We start from the raw sequence: 20,318 nt of genomic DNA, 5'->3' as shown, positions 1-20,318 counted from the left end.
GCTTATCTGTTGCGAACCTAGCTCTGCGCTTTCTGCAGCTAGAGCAAGTGCTTCGGCTTCCGCGAGAGTCAAATCCTTCTTCGCTAGTAGCTGTTTCTGCAAGTTTTTCGACCGCACTCCGCAAACGATGCGATCCCTCAGCATTCGCTGCAACATCGAAGAGAAATTGCAGTTATGGGCTATTCGACGAATTGCTACGATAAACGCCTGCATAGACTCTCCTTCTTGTTGGCTTCGATGAAAGAACTTGAAACTTTCCGATATCTCGTTAGGAGATGGATCATAGTGCTCATTCAAGGTTGAAACAACTTCTTCATAGCTTAGCGAGCTCGGCTTTCTAGGTGCTACTCTACCGCAAAGAATTTCCACGGTCCTAGATCCTAACGCCGCAACCAACAAGGCTCTCTTCTTGGCGTCGTCTGTAACCTCGTTTGCTTCAAAGTAAGCGTCGACTTTTACGAGGTATGCGTTCCACTTATCTGTGTCCTCTATGAAATCCGGAAGCTTGAGGGCCATGGTCGCGGCTGTGCTGATGGGCGTCTTCGTGTCGTGGCTGGTGCCCGGTCGCTGTTGCGTATCCGTGGGGGTTCTCGTCGCCACTGTTGCGATAGTTGACGGGCGGAGGCAACGCCCCTCCCGTAGTGAACGAGACAGTCGTTCCAGCCGAAGAACGCCGGGTTTATTCACGCTCGGAAATATAAAGAAAAGATAAGGGGAGAGGGAAGGTGTGACAGAAAGAGTGCGCACATGCGCACTGAAGGAAATAGCTTGCTTGTCATGTTCATGGGTTACCGCACGAAATATGATCTGGCCCAAGGCAGTATCTCCTCCTTCAGGACAACTTCCAGATAGTTTCTTCCATTTACTCTCGCTCCTTTCTCCAAAAAAACTAGTGGCCTCTTTCCATCAGAAGCGATTGTCCTAGAATTTATCACAGATTAATGACGGGAAAATCTTAAGGCAATTCTTCCGCTGACACTGGCTTCTTTGAGGCTCTTTGGTAACACCCTATCATTTTGATGGTTTAATCAAAAAGACAAGCATTATCGAGATTGCTCGATATTGAATAGTGCCTTGTCTGTCAAGAGAATGCTGTGATGGCATGCCGTGCTGACGAAGCATTTGAGCAGCTCCTTGCATCTTCCAACTGTGGTTTCTTTCACCTGCTCTGTGACTCTACGAGCTTCCTGAACCTTGTAGGGCAACTTGTGGAAGTTCGCTTTCACGATTCTTCAGACGGAATGTTCGGAAATTTCTTTGGTTTGGGCCATTTGGCTTTCTGACATCTGAATCTTGAAGAGCGCGAGAACTTTTGCCGCACCCAGATAAGTATTAAGGAGCTTTTCCCTCAAGAACATAAATAAATTAGGAGGGAGCAATACAACTGGACCATAGAAATCTATCCTTCTACGTAATGTGAGCAAGAACGGAGCAGCGGCAAGCCTGCAGTAATTTCTTTTGTTATTTTTTAAGTAGTAATGAGTGGGGTGAAAAGCGCACGTCTTTGTATGAGAGATGAAACTGGCAGCTAGCATCAGGCTTGGTGTAAGGTGACCCGTGACATTAGTTTATTACTTTTGAAGGAAGATTTTGCGCTTACTGGTATTTTGTTTTCTACTTGTGATGACATCTTTCAACGGAAGCACTGTAACGCCGTCGGCTGACCGAAACTAAAACCGAAACTACAGACCCTGCCGAATCAGAAGTTACATGTAGTCAAATACGACGCGGTGACCGATTATGTTGCCAACGTTGCAAAAAGGTAGTATTTTTAAAATTTTAGATATCGTTGGTTCTCTTTTCTTTATGTTATGTCTTATTTTTATATTTACTTTTATATTTCGCTGGTTCTTTATTCTATTACCCACGTTTAACTTTTATTCTGTGGGTTTCACATGGACGCTGTTGGACGTATGGTGCGTTCCGTGGTACGGTAGCGCGTGTTTTGACAGCATTCGCGGGCTGCCGTGCCATGTTGCCGCAGAATCCCGACGAACAAGAATCCACATTGATTTTGCGTCACTGTGTTTTCAATCCGTAAGTAGAAGTGAAAAGTTAACATTGTTTGCATTCAGAAACTGCGCATGGGGTGTTGGTTGTGTCCCGCGTCGTTCACGTGCGCTCCGATTAATTTCTGTAACTGGGTGCTATAAAGAATGTTCGATTTATGCCGGTGTCACAAGGAGCTGCTCTTATCGCAGTCGAGTCCCATCCGGAGAGAATTATGATCCTGATCGGGCTCAATCGCGATCGAAAGCGGCCGTGCGACACCGGCATAAGTGTCTCGCCGATGCTGCCTCCATTCTGTCTCGTCGTATGTGCGACCGTAGCGCGAGCTCTACTAGGTGCACGGTGTTTTTACAAGCACTGCGTGCTTAGATTGACCAGCAAATTCACCCTGTACAAAGAACTTTGGATAAATAAATGAAATGAAATGTTGCAATTGTAGCTTATTTACGGTGTTACCGACCGTACGTTTGTTCACTACCACGAGCGAACGTCAAACACATTTGTGCATTCGATATAGCTCTCTTCAGTTTTGTCTGCCCCGATATTTCTTACCGTTTTCGTGCCAGAATCGTAAAATTACAATCGTCAGCTTGAAGGCCCAAACTCTTGCGTCGTCTGTATACTCCGACAGACGCTCCGCTTATCTGCTCCATTAACATGACCTCCCCAACTCCATTTGTTTATCTTAATCTCCATGGCCCACCCCTCATGTAATGTGCCTCTGCGGCCTTTCATGTATGTATGAATGAAAGAACGAATAATAATAATAATAATAATAATAATAATAATAATAATAATAATAATAATAATAATAACATAAAAATAAAAACGAATATATGCTACCCCGGTCCGCTTTGTAATTCACGCCGCTGCGTGGATTACTCATAAAACATTGTATCTATCATTTTCCGTTTCGTGCAGTCCTTACCTTCTCAGGTCGATTTATTATATTATTGAACTCTAAATTAAGGCCACAGGCATTGCAGATGGGAATGGGTAAGAACAGAAAAATACACGTGTTAAACACAGCAGATTGAAACAAAACGTCATACAGGTGGTGGTACGCAATTTTTCAAGTTATATGTTGGTGCTGGGAAAATGGCTCTGTCGGTCACCTGATGCTTCGAAGCGGGTGCGCTCCAATTCATATTTATTTGTTTAGAAATCTCATGATCCAAGTCTGCCTTTACTTCAATTGCTTTACCGATGCGTTGGCATGACCCGACAGTTTAATGTGTACTCTTGAGCAGCTTTAGGGAAGCGTAGTGCCAATCGCGAACTTGTGTCTCGTGCCCAGCGCCAGACGTGCACTCCAGACCGGCCGTAGCTGCGCATTAGCAAGGAAAGTTTGTTTTCCCAAAAATCTAGTTGAACAAACTACTGTTCTCACTCGGCAGCCTCGAATTTACCACTACTAACCAAACTCCAGCGCACGCCTCTACTCGATGAGGGTACGGCGGGTGGAGAAGGCGGTGAAATTAAGTTTTTGGAATCGTCCTAGGAAAGTCTTCATGCTCGCACTTTCTCCATGGAAATTCTGTAGTTTAGAGGAAGAAATTCAGTCTGTCGACGAAAGTCTGTCAATTGGAAAATGGCCTTGCAGTACAGCCGACTTAGAAAACTGCAAATTGTCTGTTCGGCTTGCTCAGGTAAATTACCTGTAGAGGGGGACATTAATTGTTGTGTTGACGTAGTTGGTTAAAATTATTCACTAATTACCTTTTTTCACTATTCATTTTAGGGCACATGTTGCAGTTGTGAAGCTGACTGTTAGCAGTATAGTGAAGTTGCGTCTGCTTAGCAAGATTACATACTAAAGTAGCACTACTTTGCAAATATCCGTATCCTAAACTACAAAATAATCTGTAGTGTTGCAGTTAAATATGGTCTTGAACTGCTAAAGGGACACTTTTCGGGAGTTTACCGCAATATGCCATTGGTATTTCGCACATTTATAGGACATATCGAAAGTGATGCTAGCTTTAGGATTTTTCGCTATGCAGACATGATTTCACCATTGCTCAGCTTTTATTTCGCTACTGCAGTGTGTGTCCTAATTGAATAATTAAATACATAATTAGCAAATTATTTAAGTTAGCAACTAGCATATTGCCATTTCCAGTGCGGGTAATATCTGCCTTTTCTTACTTGTCACAGTAGTCCAGCGGAGATGACGTACTGCTGAGTGTGTTCAATTCCAGTAGCCACGGCCACATTCCTACGGGGGCAAAATGCAAAAACGTGTGTGTGCTTAGACTTAGGTGCACATTAAAGAATCCCAGGTGGTCAAAATTTACCAGGGGTCCCACACTTCTACAGCATGCCTCATAGATCGTGATTTTGGCAAGTAGAACCCCTGGATCAAATTAATTCGCCTCTTCTGGAAATCCAGCCAAAAAATAAAACCATTTGCTGTTTTGCCTAAACTAGCTGTTCAGGCGACCTAAACAAAAATTAAGAACTCTTTGAATGATGAAAAAGTGGGTGGCATATTTTTACCTGGGCGTGACAGCTTCACCGCTTCTGACGCTTTATTATTTTCCTTTACAGTTTGCTCCCACCTCTTCAAAATGGCGTCGAACTTCTCGAAAGTGCTGACGTGCCCCTCGATATCACCTTGAATTTCATTCAGAATGTGGGCTGTGCTCGTTTCAAGGTCCTTAGTCATGCATTGATGTTAAAACCTGAGCACATCATCTGAGAACACAGTGACCTGAAAGACATTGTGACGGGCAAGGACCAAGAAGAACCAAGCCTGCAAAAACATGTATGCTACAGTGAACTGCACACGTGGCCCGAGAATGCACAGCTGCACTAAGAAAGCTTTCACTCACTGCACCAACCTCTCTGAGGAAGTGTATAGCCAAGAAATAGACACCAAGGAGCAAGCTGATGAAGTATGTGGATTCCAAGAGCTAAAGGACATATCATCGAATTTGTGTCGCGGCGTTGAACAGAAACTGCCAGTAAATGTTGCCTGCGGCCACGAAGTGCCAGACACTGAAAAATGTGTAAAGCAACATCCTGGCAAACGATGGCATGTCTGTCGCTCGTGTTTAAAGATGTTTGCTAACAACGACAGCCTGCAGTGCCATTATCGTACTCAGTGCAAACATTCCCACAGCGAAGTTTGTCCCAAAGCGTTCCCCGACGGCACAGGCCTCACTGAACACAGCACAGCACAAGTCTCAGCCAATAGTGAAATGTTCATTTGCACCCGATGTTCCAGGAGCTTCTCCAGCAAGGACAATTTTGATCGACATGTTCCGGAACACGGAGTCAAGCAGACTAACAGTTGTCATCTGTGCCCAGAAGAGTTTGTTGATGCATTCGCTCTGCAGGGTCACATTGATGCCCATGAGTTAGCCTCCAGTGTGAAACGTTCCAACAGTCATGGCCTGAAATTTGAGTGTGACGAACGCTATGGCAGTCTGTCCCAACCACGCTACAGCTGCGACGTCTGCACTGTAGAGTTTGCCGATGAAGCCGTCCTCACTGAGCACGTAGAGATAGCGCATTCCTGTGAATTGCACAGTGCCGACAAGAAACCGTTGATGAACAAACATTGTCTCGATGTCTCTGGGACAATAGGCGCTGCTGATTGCGTAAACGAATTACCGTCCTTTTACAACTGCACCCTCTGCCCTGAGAGCTTCAAGGACTCATCCACCTTCACTGAGCATGTCCGGGTCGCACATTCGTGTGAGCGGCAGAGTTCGGACAAGAAGCCGTCGATGAGCGAGCGTTTCAATATCACTGCCAGGGCAACGAATGTCGATGACTCCGTAGATAATTTGTCATCCGTGAGAGCCTACGATTGCAAACTTTGCCCCGAAAGCTTTGAGGATGCATCAAGCCTTGTGGAGCACGTCCGAAATGACCACCCTATGTGCCCTGATGAAGAAAAGGAGAATGCACGTTGCCATGAACGCGCATTTGCGAAGGTGGTGGCTTGCCATACCAAGAAGCCTAACCCCGTTCGCCATGCATGTCACCTCTGTCCAGAAGAGCTTGACAACAGTGTCAGTTTGCAACAGCATGTCTGCATAGCACACAGCACTATTGCAACGCATTCAAACACGAAGTCCCTTGGTTCAAACAAACAAACCAACCCGAAGAAGCGCCATTCTTGCGATCAGTGTTCTAAAGGCTTTCGCTCAAAGGGCCACCTAACTCGGCACCTGGTCACGCACACGTCGAAGAGGCCGTTTGAGTGTCATCTCTGCCCGGCGACGTTCTCCCAGAAGGGTATCCTGCAGCGCCATGTGCACAGGCACGTCGGCTACAAGCGGTTCAGTTGCCCACAGTGCGCCAAGCGGTTTGTTGTCAAGGCCGAAATGCGGATCCACTTGCGTACGCACACGGGTGAACGGCCGTACACCTGCGAGCATTGCTCGGCTGCATTCTCTGCGCGCGACAACCTGAAGAAGCACGTGACCACTCACACAGGTGTTAGGCCTTTTGCCTGCGAGCAGTGTCCCAGGTCATTCCTAAGGTTTCAGGATCTGAAACGTCACTCGCGGAGGCATACAGGCGAGCGGCCCTTTGCCTGTACATCGTGCCCAAAGACATTCACACGTGGGAATCTGCTCAGAGACCACGTCGAAGCTGCCCATCATTCTTGAACTCATCTGTGCAGTTGCTGGGTAATATACTGAGGTAGACCGACAGGATGGCACTTGTCTGATATCCTGAACGGACCTACTTAGTAACTGATGAAATAAAGTGTCTTGTGGTATCTTGAGAAAGGAAAAACAGTTCGGTGCGCTGAAGTGCTTTGATAATTAAGCTAGAGGTGGCTATCGTCTTCTATCAGCCATATGAGCACCATTCCAAGAACTCATCACTGGTTTGCGGCAGCTAAAATGAAATAAGCATGGTTTTGGCCCAACCTTTATTTTTTTATTATAAAATGGTGCCACCATAGCAGACCAGTGTAGTACTGCATTGCAGTGTGCTTTCAATCCAAAATTTCATACACTTTGAATTTCATGAAACACCTACACTTGCAGAAAGGCTCAGATTATTGTACATGCTGAGAGCGACTGCTGCTACACTTGTACCAAAGTACGCCAAATGAAATTATAATTCTTGTATGAGCAGATAAGTATGCTTGAGTGACTAGTGCGCCTAAAGCCTCTAGATGCATAAGGAAGCTTGTGCAAGTATTATACCCTACAACTTTCTATAGTCGTCTCACCCAAGTGATTCGACCTAAATTTTGCTGCATGACGTACTTTGAAGCAGCCATTTGCAGTGATTTCCCACGCAGTAGATGACCGTGGCATGCAGTTTGTAGTCTCATTTCAGCAAGGGATGAGAGTTCGTGAAAGAAAATTTTAGCAATATAGTCCAAGATAGTCAACCCAATGATTCACATTTGAAGGAAAGTGGTTAGGAAAATAAAATTTACTAGTTCTCTTAAAATTAAGGCCCCGGTTGAGGCTTCTCTGGTATCCTCCTCTAGGTATCTTGGTCAAGGAGCTGTTGGCTATTTGCCATTGAAGTACATTCTCGATGCTGTTAAGACGCCTCGAATTCAGTGTCACAAGTCTGGGCAGAGTTCCAGCTCGCTTTACCTTGTCAAGCTAACTGCCCTCGACTACGTGAAAAAGTGAGCCCTATGGCCCCTGCCATATCCTGAGCTGACCCAGGCAACAAAGCAAGCCACAGAGGGGAGGGGGTCATTGACTCCACAAGTTGTAAGAAGACCAAAACTGCGGCGAATGGTCAGGCTGTGACCTCCATGGGCACAGCTGCAACCCCTTCCCGAGATGGCTTCGACAACCATGGAATCTCGAGAGGTAAACAACCTGTTCTGTGGAGGCCCCCTTGCTTTCCTTGACAAGAGACCTCAATGCCGATTATCTTGGCTGCATGCAGAAGGCTGTTTAAGGTTATCCTGGCCCCCGTGTTAACCAGGACCGTTCGAGACTGATCAAGTCACCAACCATGTACCAGTGATAAAAATACATTTCTTCCCATTTTTCTCATCATCATGATGCCTGCCTTTGTCATCGTCTACCGATTCTTTTGGTGAAGACCCACCTCGCCTGGTCAAGATTGTATCAATGCAGTGCACCAGAAGTAGCGACTAAACTTTTCTGAACATCCGTGATCCACTCCTTACGGCTTGTGGGATGCTTGTTTGGTGGTGGCTTTGAAAGTACTGCGCATTTGTAAGTGCAGAAGTCAAGGTGTATTCATCACTGGCCAGCATTTGGGCTCAGAGTGCAGAAGTAGAGCATACCCGAAGCTACACAACTTACTCGGCAAGTGAAAACTGTGGAAGGATAGCACTTTCTGTGTCTAGTGAATTGTGGTCTGTTCATATTTCCTGTGTTGTATTTACAGCAGGTTTTCATGCCCTCCACTTTTCGAAGGTAACAGGTGTGCAGTCGGCAGGTTTTAGGCATTCCAAGGTTCCCGGTTTGTCACTCTCATTACTTTATGGTCAGAGATTTCGGACCCAACAGAAACTGTCAATAAAGACAAACCCTTTAAGCCTGTCCAATTAAATCAAAGATGAAAAAAAAAGCACATCCAAAGCACGTGTTCGAATTTACGTAAATAAAACTAAGCTTTACTAAAGCACATTGGCTAATTGAATGCTTTACAACTAACGGCAGTGTGTGTAATTTTGCTTACTTTCATGCAATGCAAAGTGATCTTATGGGCTACGTTTATCACCACAAAGGTCGCAACTTTACTGTTGTGCAAACTTTATGTTTACATACTGAATTATTCAGAAGCTATGCCAAAATGAAAACCCGAAATAGGGCAAACGCACAGTGCGTGACATGTATGCTGTGATGTCGCAAGGGCAAAGGCAATGTATGATGCTTGTTGAGGGCAAGATGCCAACGACAGGTGTATTCAGAGAAAAGTAAGACACCTATCAAGCAATTTAGAAATTCTGTGCCTCTCGTGTCACAGTGGGACATGCCCGTTCTGGAGGACTGGCCAAGAATGGGCTCAGTGGCACATACTGAATGGCTAAATCAAAGAAAGCGGTGCCAGTCAAAGAATGTGCAAAATATAATTCACCATTCTGTTTAACAGATCTGTGTGCTTCAGAGACCTCCGTGAGCCTGGAATTATATGTTCAGGTTTTATTAAAGAAATAATATTTGTCATACAAGAGGGAGGCACACATACTTGGTACAAGAGTTATGCAAGCCACTTTGCTGGTACTTTCATATAACCTGTGTATGTTTACATGTATCCACAAATATATCTGCTAGAACAGCAACCACCCCAGCAGCAGAGGGGCAGCCACACCAAACTCAAGAAAGTAGGCAAAGAAGGCTTTGCTATAAAACCAGGTAGAAAACAGCGATGGCAGCAGCTGTATGGGCCTCCGGGGAATCGAATGCTGCCCTTTTGTTAGAGCAAGTAATTAAAGAAGTTGAAAGGCAGGTTTTGAACTGTGCATAGTGTTGTTGCATTAGGGGCGACACAGAGACCAGGAACTGTATTCAGGAGTAGAATCTCCTGAACTGGGATTGGGTGATATTGCTTACAGGCTTTCTAAGGCAGTTGGTATTGCAAGTACTATAAGCACAATGAAATCACACCTTACTGAAGCACAGGCGACATGAATTAAAACATCCATCTCCCATTTTCAGAATAGTTGCTGTGCTCTGAAGTGTCCGGTGCATGTGGTTCTGTGTGCATAGGTTATCTTTACAGCAAGGTCTGCCACACTGAAGACATTGAGCTAGATGCTCTGACAGATGCCCTGTCTGGTTGGGCATAACTATAAAGTTAATAGTCGTGAAAACAAGTTATTTTCAGGGTTCTGATATGCTTCACGGCAAATTGCACTGCCTTTAGTTTATACAGTCTGTACATAGAGATTGGAAGCTAAACATTTTGACACAATTGCCTGTCTGGTTAGGCTAATTATAATCGTAAAGATAATGTTTCCATTTTACACTTTTTAGATGTTACTCACTTCCCAATGGAGGACTTCAAATGAACTTACGAGGGGGTTTGTTATGCACCAAACTATGCTGATAAGTACACTCAATTTTTTCATTTGGCTTCAGAACTCTGGACAAACATGCCTCTAGATGACTAAAATCAACCAGATAGTGTTGTACCATGTTATAACTTCAGTGGAAAATGTTGCGTTAGAAAAGACATCCTTATTATTGCGTACATATGTAAATAAATGCTATCAAGGTGAAGTAATCCAACCTTTGGAGTCGCAGGCAAAAAGAAGGCTGCATCTGAAGGCAATGCGTGCCCTCCTAGACGGGCATCAGAGTACAAAATAGGAACAAGTGACTCTTCCCTTTGGGATGAGCGCATAGCAATGGCCGCTAACCATCCTTTCAAGAATGACAGAGGACATTAACTGTAGACAATGTACTGTGCTATAGAATTATTTATTGCTGAAATTAAATGGAGAAAGATTGGTGCACACACTTTATTGAAAAAGCTAATGGAGTGTGACATGCACGCCACTTATGCACTTGTGTAACACTGAACTGGCAGTGATGCAAATATAACATGAACGAGATTACATTTGACAATACAAATTGAGCTTAGCATCAACGCGGCTGAGCTGAAACAAGAGCACACAAGGATACTGAATTGGGAGATTGGCTTCTGAATTTCACACGCCAATAAATATGGCAGGGCTGTAGCAAAAAAAGGAAGTGTAATTGTAAAAGGTGCAAGAACACGGGACAACGAGAAAGGCTGGAAACAAATGTACATTTGTGTTTACCATCTTCTTCATTGTTCTGTGTGCTCTTGTGCCATTACAATTATGCACCAAAATCAACTCCCCCCAGCAGTTCTCTATACTTTCAATGACAAAATCATTTCCAGAGAAGGAAAAAAACAAAAACATGTAGGCATATGGCAAAGTGTATGTGTTAGCCACCTGTAATATAATATAAAGAATTACTGCACATTTGGCATGTAGAAACACTTGGTGTAAAGTGTTCTACTGCACCATTAAAAACATTTTCTGACTTACTTTTGCATCTTGCAGAGGTTGTGACTTTTCACTTAAATAAAACTCTCGAAAGTCTGCACCAGTCCTTGTCTTTCTCTACAAATGAAGCTCCATATGCTACCCATCTTCCTGCACCCCGTCACAGGCCACAGAGTTATCCCATATTGAACAAAATGTATTTACTCATTCATATATGATGTGCAAAGTGAGCAAGGTCACAGCAAAGAATGCCAGGGACGTCGTGTACAAAATGAATACATTCAGACTTGCCCAATTTGCAGTCGTTCTTGTCTTTCTTGCTTAATGCATGCATACAAAATGCAGTCTTTATTTTTGTAACACAAGCTAATGTGTTAACAAAGTTAAGATTGCATTCTAGTAAACAGGGAATAACAGACTATGTAAAACAGTAATGTGACGACAATCCAACACGATGCCAGGTGCAGCGGTCAAGTTTCTTTGGGGTGACTGACACACCACCGTTATAGAGTCATCAGGGTTAATCAGCAGTTGGTTTCCATAACTCCACCTCATTGCACTAGCAAGAAACGCATTCAATTTCAATGTGAAGGTGTTGATGAAACGTATTGGATAAGCGTGGTAGTTATACAATGGAAGCCCCAAGAACGAGTGACATGATTGTTCATATCATGCACAAGTACTAGGTCAAAACTGTGCATGTGTCAGCACAAAAACGTAAAACAGAAGCTAGCCCACATGAAAATTTGCCCGGTGTAGTTGCATATTATATTGAGTGTACAGGTGATTTCAAGGAACACGTCAAGCTGCACTAGTACGATGTCCAGAAATGGTGAGTGGCCTCAACAGTCTTCGCCATACGTGCAGAAACTGCAGGCCACAAGATTGACAGTGGAAGTGCACTGCACATGTGCAAGCTAGATAGCACATATAGATAGCTAGATAGATAGGGTGAGAAAGAAAATACGCCATGCAGATGCAGGCACATGCAAATGGATCGCGCACTTGGCACGGTGGTCTTTATTTGGTTTGAGCTATGTCTAGCCATGGCGCGCGCGTTGAGTGTGGGCGGAGACTGAATTGTCGAAGCTGTGTTACACGCACACCCATACCACGCAACGACAGGCGGCCTCCACCGATGTATGCTCGCTGCTTGCCTCACACGTGTACTTTAACGCGCTGCGTTTGTTTCATTGGTTTTATCGTTCACAAGGCTTCTGTACGACGCCGAAACGTCGTTAATTTTACTAATATTTTGATCGATGCTTCACTTCGCATATTCGGACATGTATTTTCCAGGCCAGACGGGTTGCCATCAAACTGAATTTTAAGCTAGCCAAAATGAGGCAACGGTGGGCAGGAAACAGATGAACGAAATGTGGCTACATGCAACTGTCATAAGCATATGAGCCATGTACGCGAATCAAATGTGCCCGAAAATGTTTACAAGTGTGGCATGAGCAGCGGTGCCCCAAGAAACATGCCTAGTTCGAACATGATGAAATACTTACTAAAAGCCTGCAGAGAACACTTCAGTTCGCTCGATTCTGGCAACTATTTTATCACTCTACTTAGCAGAAATACATCAACGAGTTAACCATCTCACGAAGTTGCATACTCGTTGCAGAGAACTTCAGCCCGCGTCAGCTGCCAGCTTCCTGTTACTCATGGAGTAATATCGGAGAATGGCGCTCGAAGCCACTCTCGATTGCAACACAGCTGCACAAACAGCAATGAAGAAAACTCAAAAAGCAGAAAACGACAAAGTTCCATTATATGCAACACCAAGAATTAAGGACAGCGCAGGTCGGATATTTACGATATGTACTGTCCACCTAACAGCGGTTACTGCGAGTGCCGTTCAACTCTCCGTCGCTTAGCGGCAACAGATTTGATTAAATTTGCGGCACTACTAAAGCAAGTTTAGAAAAGATGGTTGTATTTCACCTAACTTTGTATTTAAAGGTAATTGGGCAAACAAATTCGCAGTTAGCGAGTTATGTAAAATGTCCATTTTATTGTGCGGTTCAAATACCATTTTAATAAATGTGCCTCGCTAACCTTGGGTCAGTACCTAGGTTATGCCTGACGGGCAGTTTTGTCAGAAGCCTGGATGAGTTAGCTTTGCGCAGAGGCGGTGTCGTACCCAATGAAGTGATAACTGAGGGGCGACTATTGCTAGTTGAAAACTTTTCCCAATACCCCGCCGGGACGACGTGAAATACCGTCGGCCATGGCAATTTTTGGCAGGCCCTACGGGGCTTCGTTATGATATCGAAAATTAGAATTAGGAATTACGTGATGCGGAGATGCATTGTTATGAGTCGAATCTGTAATTGAGAAGAGATGTGATCTCTTTCTCGGACAGACGGTTACTGCATACTGTAGGTAAACTAAGGGGGCATTATTTATACGGGTGCTCCCGCGTATACGATAGAGAAATGCGATTTGGCCGTGCGTCTGTGTGCAACCTCGGGATGCTGTGGTGTGCGCGTGATCACGCATTCCTCCGTAGTAGTGGAAGTTTTCGCCCTGTTGATGGTTGGCATATCCCGATCGACCAGTTCGAGCACTGGGATGTTTACCACTGCCGTTTGCTTATGGCAGGCCCGCGTGGCGTAACAAAAAGGGTGGATTGCTCTCTACGTACCTCATATACGGATGGGTGGATTTTACTTGGTATGTGTATGCCAGCGTATTTGTTGGTCTGCAGCATTCTCCAGGCCACCACTTGTGTGGCTAAGGGTATAGTCTTGAGATCCTGTAGTGTTCTACCTCGCACTTCGTAGGTGCGAGGGACGGTCCTGGCGGACTCGGCTTCGTCCCCAGCTTGGTTAGCGTAACTGCCACAGCGTTAACTCGGGCGACGGCATCCTCTTTAGCCTTCGAATCCAGGGGTCCATAGTGTCTTTCGAGAGGTAGCGCTTTCGGCTTGCTCTCAGTGTGACCGCCGCGCTCGAGGGCTCTCTACTCGCGAAAAATGGAAAACACCGCGTTGTTGTGCATTCACGAATGAACGTCCCGCGGCTGGTGTAGCGACGGGAAATGCGCCTCCAGATCTCGGAGGCCAAGCAAAAACACCTGTGCTTTGGTCAGTGTCTGCGTTGCGTTCTCGCATTTGACTGCACACAGCACACCTTTATCGTGTATTTTCTTCTGATAGTATGAAAAATACCATAGGTTCCATTTGGTCAAGGCTGGAATTCCTGCCGCAAGAATGTTTGCTGTTTAATTACCAGTCGTGATAGAGAGGTACGGCCAGGGAACAGCTATATGCTATAGTCACCTTGCAGTGAAGCTTTCCACAGTACGCAAGCCTACGCTATGAAGGCTGCAGAATATCGCAACACGCCGAGAAGTGCATTCTGAAGTGGCAAGTTTAAGCGATGAATGCGCTTGTTCATAGTTTTTATCTTGTCGGCGTATTTGGGCTACTTCCACAGCACACGTGACTGTCATGTGACTTTGACTTATTGCTTGTCACCCCCTCTCTCCCCAGCTATTTCTCTCCTCTTATTCCTAGCCGTCTCCTCTGTCAATATGTATTTGCTATTCCTGGGGATAAGCAATAGTAATATTATTATTACTTATTATTACTGAGGTGCATCAATGCAACCCCTCGACTGGTTAGCTAAACGCACCTCATATTGTGTAAAAAAAAAAAAAGATATAACCGACGATTGCGATACTCTCTAATGTGAAATTTGAACGCAACTGTATACGTGTCTTTATTTTATTTATACAGTACTGCTAGCCTCCAGATGAGGCAGTAAGCAGGAATGGGTGACATGAAAAACGAGAACAAAGTGCTCATGCATAAAAGAAATCAAGACACAACAAGCGTGCTACACAAACCGACAAGAAGTTAAGAAATGTACTCACGAAAACACCTGCTAAAACACGTTGTCAAAAAAAAAAGAGGAAAGAGGACAAGTAAAGCACACGCGCAGCGTTTGAAGCACTGGCGATCGCAAATGATTGCTAAAATGATTACAACTGAAGTACGCGTACAAATGCATCTGTAGTTGGGCATTTCACAATGCTGGCTGATAGGTGGTTCCATTCACGAGTTGTCTTCGGAAATAAATAATTTGCGAATGTTTTAGCACGGCAGGAATATTCCTTTAATTTTTTTCATTATGATGCGATCGGGTGGTTCGTCTTAACGCTGGCACTATGTATGTGTACTTGTGTATACCAAGTTTATCGGGGAATAACAAGTGCATGTACTTTAATCGGTCACGTTGGCGCCGCTTTTGTAAATAATCTAGACCTGCTTTTTTTTTTTTAACCAGAGCACTCGCAGAATTACGCCGACTATATGAACGGTGCACAGAGCTAACCGCTTTATTTTTGACAGATTATAGCTTGTTTATGGCGCCTCGAGTGTACGGATCCCAAACAGTTGATCCATAGTCTATTACAGGACGAATTAAGGTTTTATATGCTATTAATTTAACCTCGTGTGTGCACTGTGGAAGGGTCCTTCTTAAAGGGACACTAAAGTGAAAAATTATTTCTTCTGCATCAGTAAATTATCGTTCTACAACACCAAAAACACCACTCTTACAACGATAAGACGTTTGGTAAGCCAGAAAAAGCGCAAGAACGAAATACGGGTGGAGACGCCTACTGAAGTCCCCGCACCTGGGGGCTGTGACGTCTCGGATTTTGATGGCATCTTCTGGGGCCTACTAATTATATATAGCGGTACAGATTGACTACATTGTGTTCCAAGGGAACGAAATATTAAACATGGCAAGTTTCGGGAACCTTTATTCGGCCAACGCGGCCCAAATGCGAAAACATACTTTGGAATCCCTGACGTCACGCTGACGTACCGGCGCTGGGGTTTCGGCGCGAAATTCAAATACTGATACTTGGACCTCCATTTTCTCATCTAATAATCAAAAAAATTTTTTAAATGACTGCCTGGAGGGTTCTCAAACAATGATTCATTAGTCTAAACTGATTTATTGTTTCGCTTTAGTGTCCCTTTAAGTAACCAAGTTTCCGCATGGCACTCTTCACAACTTCCGATATGGGCTCATTCCACCCTAGATCCAATGTTACAATTACACCCACATATTTATAGCTGTTTGCCTTTGCGAGAGCGTTGCCACCTATGCAGTACGAGAAACTTAACGACTGTCGCTTCCGTGTTATGATCATCGCAACTGATTTTTTTACCTTTATTGTCACTTACCAACCTGAGCACCAGGTTGCAATTTTCTCTAGATCATTATTAAGTACAACCTGGTCGCTGGAATTGTGAACGCGGGTATAGATTATGCAGTCGTAAGTGTATAGCTTAATTTTGACGGGTAGGTGGTGAACTATGCTATTAATAAAGGTTAAAAAGAACAGAGGCTCGAGAACAGATCCTTGTGGGATGACCGACTTAACAGGTGCAGGAGCAGGGCACCCTTCATCAATTCTCACACACTGGCTTCCACCATACAGATAAACTTCGATCCGTGCAAGGAGCGAATTATATTTTAACAGCGGTTTTAGTTTTAAAAGAAGCTTACATTTTAAGTTATAGCTTAAGTTAGTTTAAAAGAAGCATATATTGGCTGGCGCGGATAACGTTTCTCGCGCGGCACGTTGCAAATGGAGCGAAATGTGGGGCGACTGCCTCGCGATCGCGAGAGGCGGCGCGTGGGTGACGCGTGGGCTATTAGTTTTAGTTACACGTAGTACGCAGAGGCTTTGCGTACGTAGAGCTTCTACGAGTGAGCAGTGCGCATGCGTAGAACGTAGGGGGCGCGCGCGCGTCTCACGGACGTTCGTGAGATTCAATTCTTTGCGTGCGTTTCTTGCGCACGTAGACGGCTTCGCGCGGGTGTTCCGCAAGATCAGGAACAAGCGATAGCGGGCCGCGCGCGCGCAGACGGCTCGCATCGAAACACGGCGACAGGATGGAATTGGCTACCGCCGTGTTCACATTTCCCGATAGATGGAGCTACGGGGTCCCTCTTGGCGTGCGTCGCGTACGTGTAGCTAAAAGCGTTTCAGATGGCGTGCACGTAAGGTACGTAGGCTTTTCACGTTTGCGTACGTGAAGCCTCTACGTACGTGTAACTAAATCTATTTATTGTTGGCGCGTCGTAGGCGCCGAAATCGCAAGCGGTGGCGTCTACATGAACATCCAAAATCAAATTTGAACTGCGCGCCACGGTGACGTTCAGTAGGCGGAGCTTTGTGGGCACGGCCGTTCCGTCGTAGCCTTCTTTAGTGCGAGGCATTAAAGAAGTAACGGAAGCACCGCTTCACTGCCAATAACTTCGCTTCTGCTGAACGCACTGAGCTACCTTATTTTGCGGTAAAGTATTTCGAAATAGCCCATTTTACCTGCACATTCATTTCTCCACGTCGACAAAAAATTGTTTTTTCTGAATGAACCACCAGTTGATTGACGGCGCTCGCCCGGTGTCGCGCGCAGCTCGCAATGGATCGCTTCCCACTCGCCAGGTTCGCTGTACTTATGCAGGAACAAATGAGCATGTGTAAAAGCTTCGGCCAACCATATGGGGCTCACTAAAGTTGACTCACAACGTCTGAAACCAGTAGCGAGGAGACTGTAGACGAGTACACGTGTTATCGATCCAGCATTCCCACGTGATAGAGTTTCTTGCAAAAGTAGGGCTATCTTTTAACATACGCTGGCTACACGAGTGTAGCCAGTGTAGGTTAAAAAAGATAGCCATATTTTCGCAAGAAACCCGTAGCCAGCGTAGTTAAAAAAAAAAAAAAAAAGAATAGACCTATTTTTGCAAGAAACCTTATAAGACGTGGGAATGCTGGATTGATAACACCTGTACTCATCTTACCTTTGCACCATAGTGTAGGAAGTCGCCATTCTTTTTTTACTTGTTGTAGAAAAGTGTAGCTCCGTCCACCTACGCGACACCATTTCTATAGCTGTAGTTTAGCATGAAGAGTAAACTTTTTAAACTGCGGTTATGATGGGTGTAGGCAGCAGACGACAAACAAACAGGCTGGCGTTGCAAACGCGTGGCGCCATTTTGTCTGATACTGTCGGCTCGGTCTGCACTGATATAGCGACGATGGTGAATATTCGCTGCAAACACGGTAGCGAAGTGCTGGCGTGACCATGTGCCACCGAGCAAAGTGAGCTAACCTTCAGAGAAGATTAAGTTATCTTACAGATTGTGCGGGCTGTTTCAGACTCAGCACTGTATTAGACGCATTGAGTAGTGATCTTCGTGCTCTGCGCTCTCGCCATTTATTTCGCTGCACTTAGTCTATATTTGTTGATGAGAGGGAACTCGTGTATATTGGCGCTTAGTTTCAGGCAATAAGGGCATATACGCAACCAGTAAGTGCGAATTCAGGCGAAGCGCGGAGTCAGGCGCTTTTCGTCTGCTGATGCAGAAGACGACGCGCAGTCGTCTGCTCTGATTGGCTACAGCCCAGCAAGCCAAGAGCAGCACGCAACGTCATAGCCTCTGCCCGGCACTACACTCGTCTACACGAGCCCGCACAAAGTATTGGTAAAAAAAAAAAAATAGCCCTAATACCTTTATTAGAATGTAGTTCACTCTACGCCCACAGTAGTTCAACGATCGCAGCGCCAGGTTTTTGCAGGAAGCTGCGTGGCTGGCGCATGGCCTCCAAGGTCGGGCGCTGGCGAATCTCGGGGGACATGTTTGGCGGAAGTCTCTTTGACGCAGGTTGACGGCGCACAGTGAATCGTATAGCAATGCGTGAGCTGTGCTATTTCGAGCCTGACCTCTGGCGCGCGGGCCTTTCTCGTCGCCAATAGCTGCAGGGTCGTGGGGCGAACGTAAATAGAGGACTGCGGATGAGCTGTATCTCTTGCTGTCGGGGCTGCAAACGTTATCGATGTTTTGCAGGGCTTCTCCACTCCGTGTACGAAGAGAGAGATCAAAAAAAAAGAAAGAAAGAAAAGAAGAGCAGGAAGAAATTATGGGGGTTTAAAAGAAAGCTTTACGTCAGGAGTTGCTATCTAAGTACATGGGAAAGGAAAAAAAAAAAATGTTTTTCTCGGAGACCACGACACCGAAGTCTCGTGAGGTTTATTGAGTGTTAAAAAAAATGAAAAAGAAAGAGAGAGAGAAGGTGAGAATGTACCTACAGTAGGCATTTTTTTAGGCATCAATTTCCTAAAAAATAAATTGAACGCTGCAATATTTTTAAAACACTGAATTGCCAGATCTATACAACTGTCTAACTCGGCAAAAAAGTAAAGTATATCGCAACTCTGCAAACTATACCTATTAGTGTACCTAAAGTGGAGAAAGTTGCTGTGTTATACACCATTCTGTAATACACTAGTGATTTTTTAGGCGCTCGCAAACATCGCCAATATTTAACACAATCTATAAACTAGTATATCGGATCTATCCGTTTTAGATGCTCTAACAGATGCAGCTCACAGAAATGCGATATCGGTTCTTGGCACAGAATTATGCATTTGTAGAATTTGGGCTTCAAGTTTTTTTTTATTTTATCAATTTTCGGCAGGTATTGTAATAAAATGTTCGAGCATTTAATTTTAAATGCAGCAAAATCTCGTTTAAAAACTTTTTCTTTTTTTGTCGATTGCCTAACGAGAGCATTTGTGTGTTTCTCACGCATTTGCTTATGACGTGTTAAAGCTTGGATTGGCTGGCATTCTGGCCGCTGGCCTACCCAGTGATTGTTTACTGCAGATAAAGAAAAAAAGGAAACGGTAAAAATAAATTATATTACGAGGGTAACGTCCTGAAATTGAGACGATGACGACGACAACAACAACAACGACGACGACGATAACGGTGACAACGACTGCGCTGTGGGTTTTTGAGGGATGGGGAGGGGGGCACGCTATAGAATAATTCTGACCTTATGGGGTTTCTTAACGTGCACCGAAAGCATGGCTCCCCAAAGCTGATATACCAGAGAGTGACAATGTCCCCTGAATACGGCGCTCACTATATTCCAGTTTTGTTGATTTGATCAGTTATATTTTATGCACGATATGCATTAATTAGTGCCATGCTCTATAACACTCTCTCGAACTTGAGGATACTGTTATAGATTGTAGATAACAAACGAACAAACAAACAAGTAAGCAAGCAAGCAAACAAACAAATAAAAGATAATTGGGGCCTATGTAAAGGTCAAGTCCAAGTAGTCAAAAGAAAGAAGGCCTTTTAAATGCAACGAATTTGAGTCGTATCGTTTCGCCAGTTGTTTAATGAGAACTTTTCTGACTCGCACGTATTCGAATAGGGAAATCGGATCTGGTACAGAAAGAGGCACAGATATTGTACTTTATTCTTGGGAGAACCCTATTTATTTCTCTCTCTTTTTTTTTTTCTCTCTCTTT

The 20,318-nt window shown here is 44.7% G+C and overlaps 1 protein-coding gene, 1 long non-coding RNA gene and 1 other non-coding gene across 7 annotated transcripts in view; 2 read left to right on the top strand and 1 right to left on the bottom strand.

The window, feature by feature from the left end:
- Window positions 1-12,733, bottom strand: part of LOC129383800 (uncharacterized) — a 111,322-nt gene extending 98,589 nt beyond the window's left edge. For 2 of the 5 annotated variants that reach the window (XR_011890266.1, XR_011890268.1), the window contains exons 1-2: window positions 12,472-12,722; window positions 4,159-4,228 (exon numbers count right to left, since the gene is read on the bottom strand). This is a non-coding gene — a long non-coding RNA (uncharacterized lncRNA). Of the gene's footprint in view, window positions 1-4,158; window positions 4,229-12,471 lie in introns of all 5 variants that reach the window. The other 3 variants (XR_011890267.1, XR_011890269.1, XR_011890265.1) reach the window with 3 other exon arrangements.
- Window positions 830-6,765, top strand: LOC126527313 (uncharacterized). The gene is made up of 2 exons (XM_050175105.3): window positions 830-2,037; window positions 4,561-6,765. Exon 2 carries the CDS (start codon window positions 4,776-4,778, stop codon window positions 6,633-6,635), a length of 1,860 nt encoding a protein of 619 aa, XP_050031062.2. The 5' UTR covers window positions 830-2,037; window positions 4,561-4,775; the 3' UTR covers window positions 6,636-6,765.
- A 347-nt stretch (window positions 12,734-13,080) lies between the features above and the next one.
- Window positions 13,081-13,222, top strand: LOC126527549 (U4 spliceosomal RNA). Its single transcript, XR_007598798.2, has one exon. It is a non-coding gene; the product is annotated as a U4 spliceosomal RNA (small nuclear RNA).
- The last annotated feature ends 7,096 nt before the right edge of the window (window positions 13,223-20,318 follow it).

The sequence above is a fragment of the Dermacentor andersoni genome, chromosome 9 (genome assembly GCF_023375885.2).
Source record: "Dermacentor andersoni chromosome 9, qqDerAnde1_hic_scaffold, whole genome shotgun sequence".
Classification (NCBI taxonomy): domain Eukaryota; kingdom Metazoa; phylum Arthropoda; class Arachnida; order Ixodida; family Ixodidae; genus Dermacentor; species Dermacentor andersoni.
Note: the sequence above shows the minus strand (reverse complement) of the source record. Positions and strands in the feature narration are given on the sequence as shown.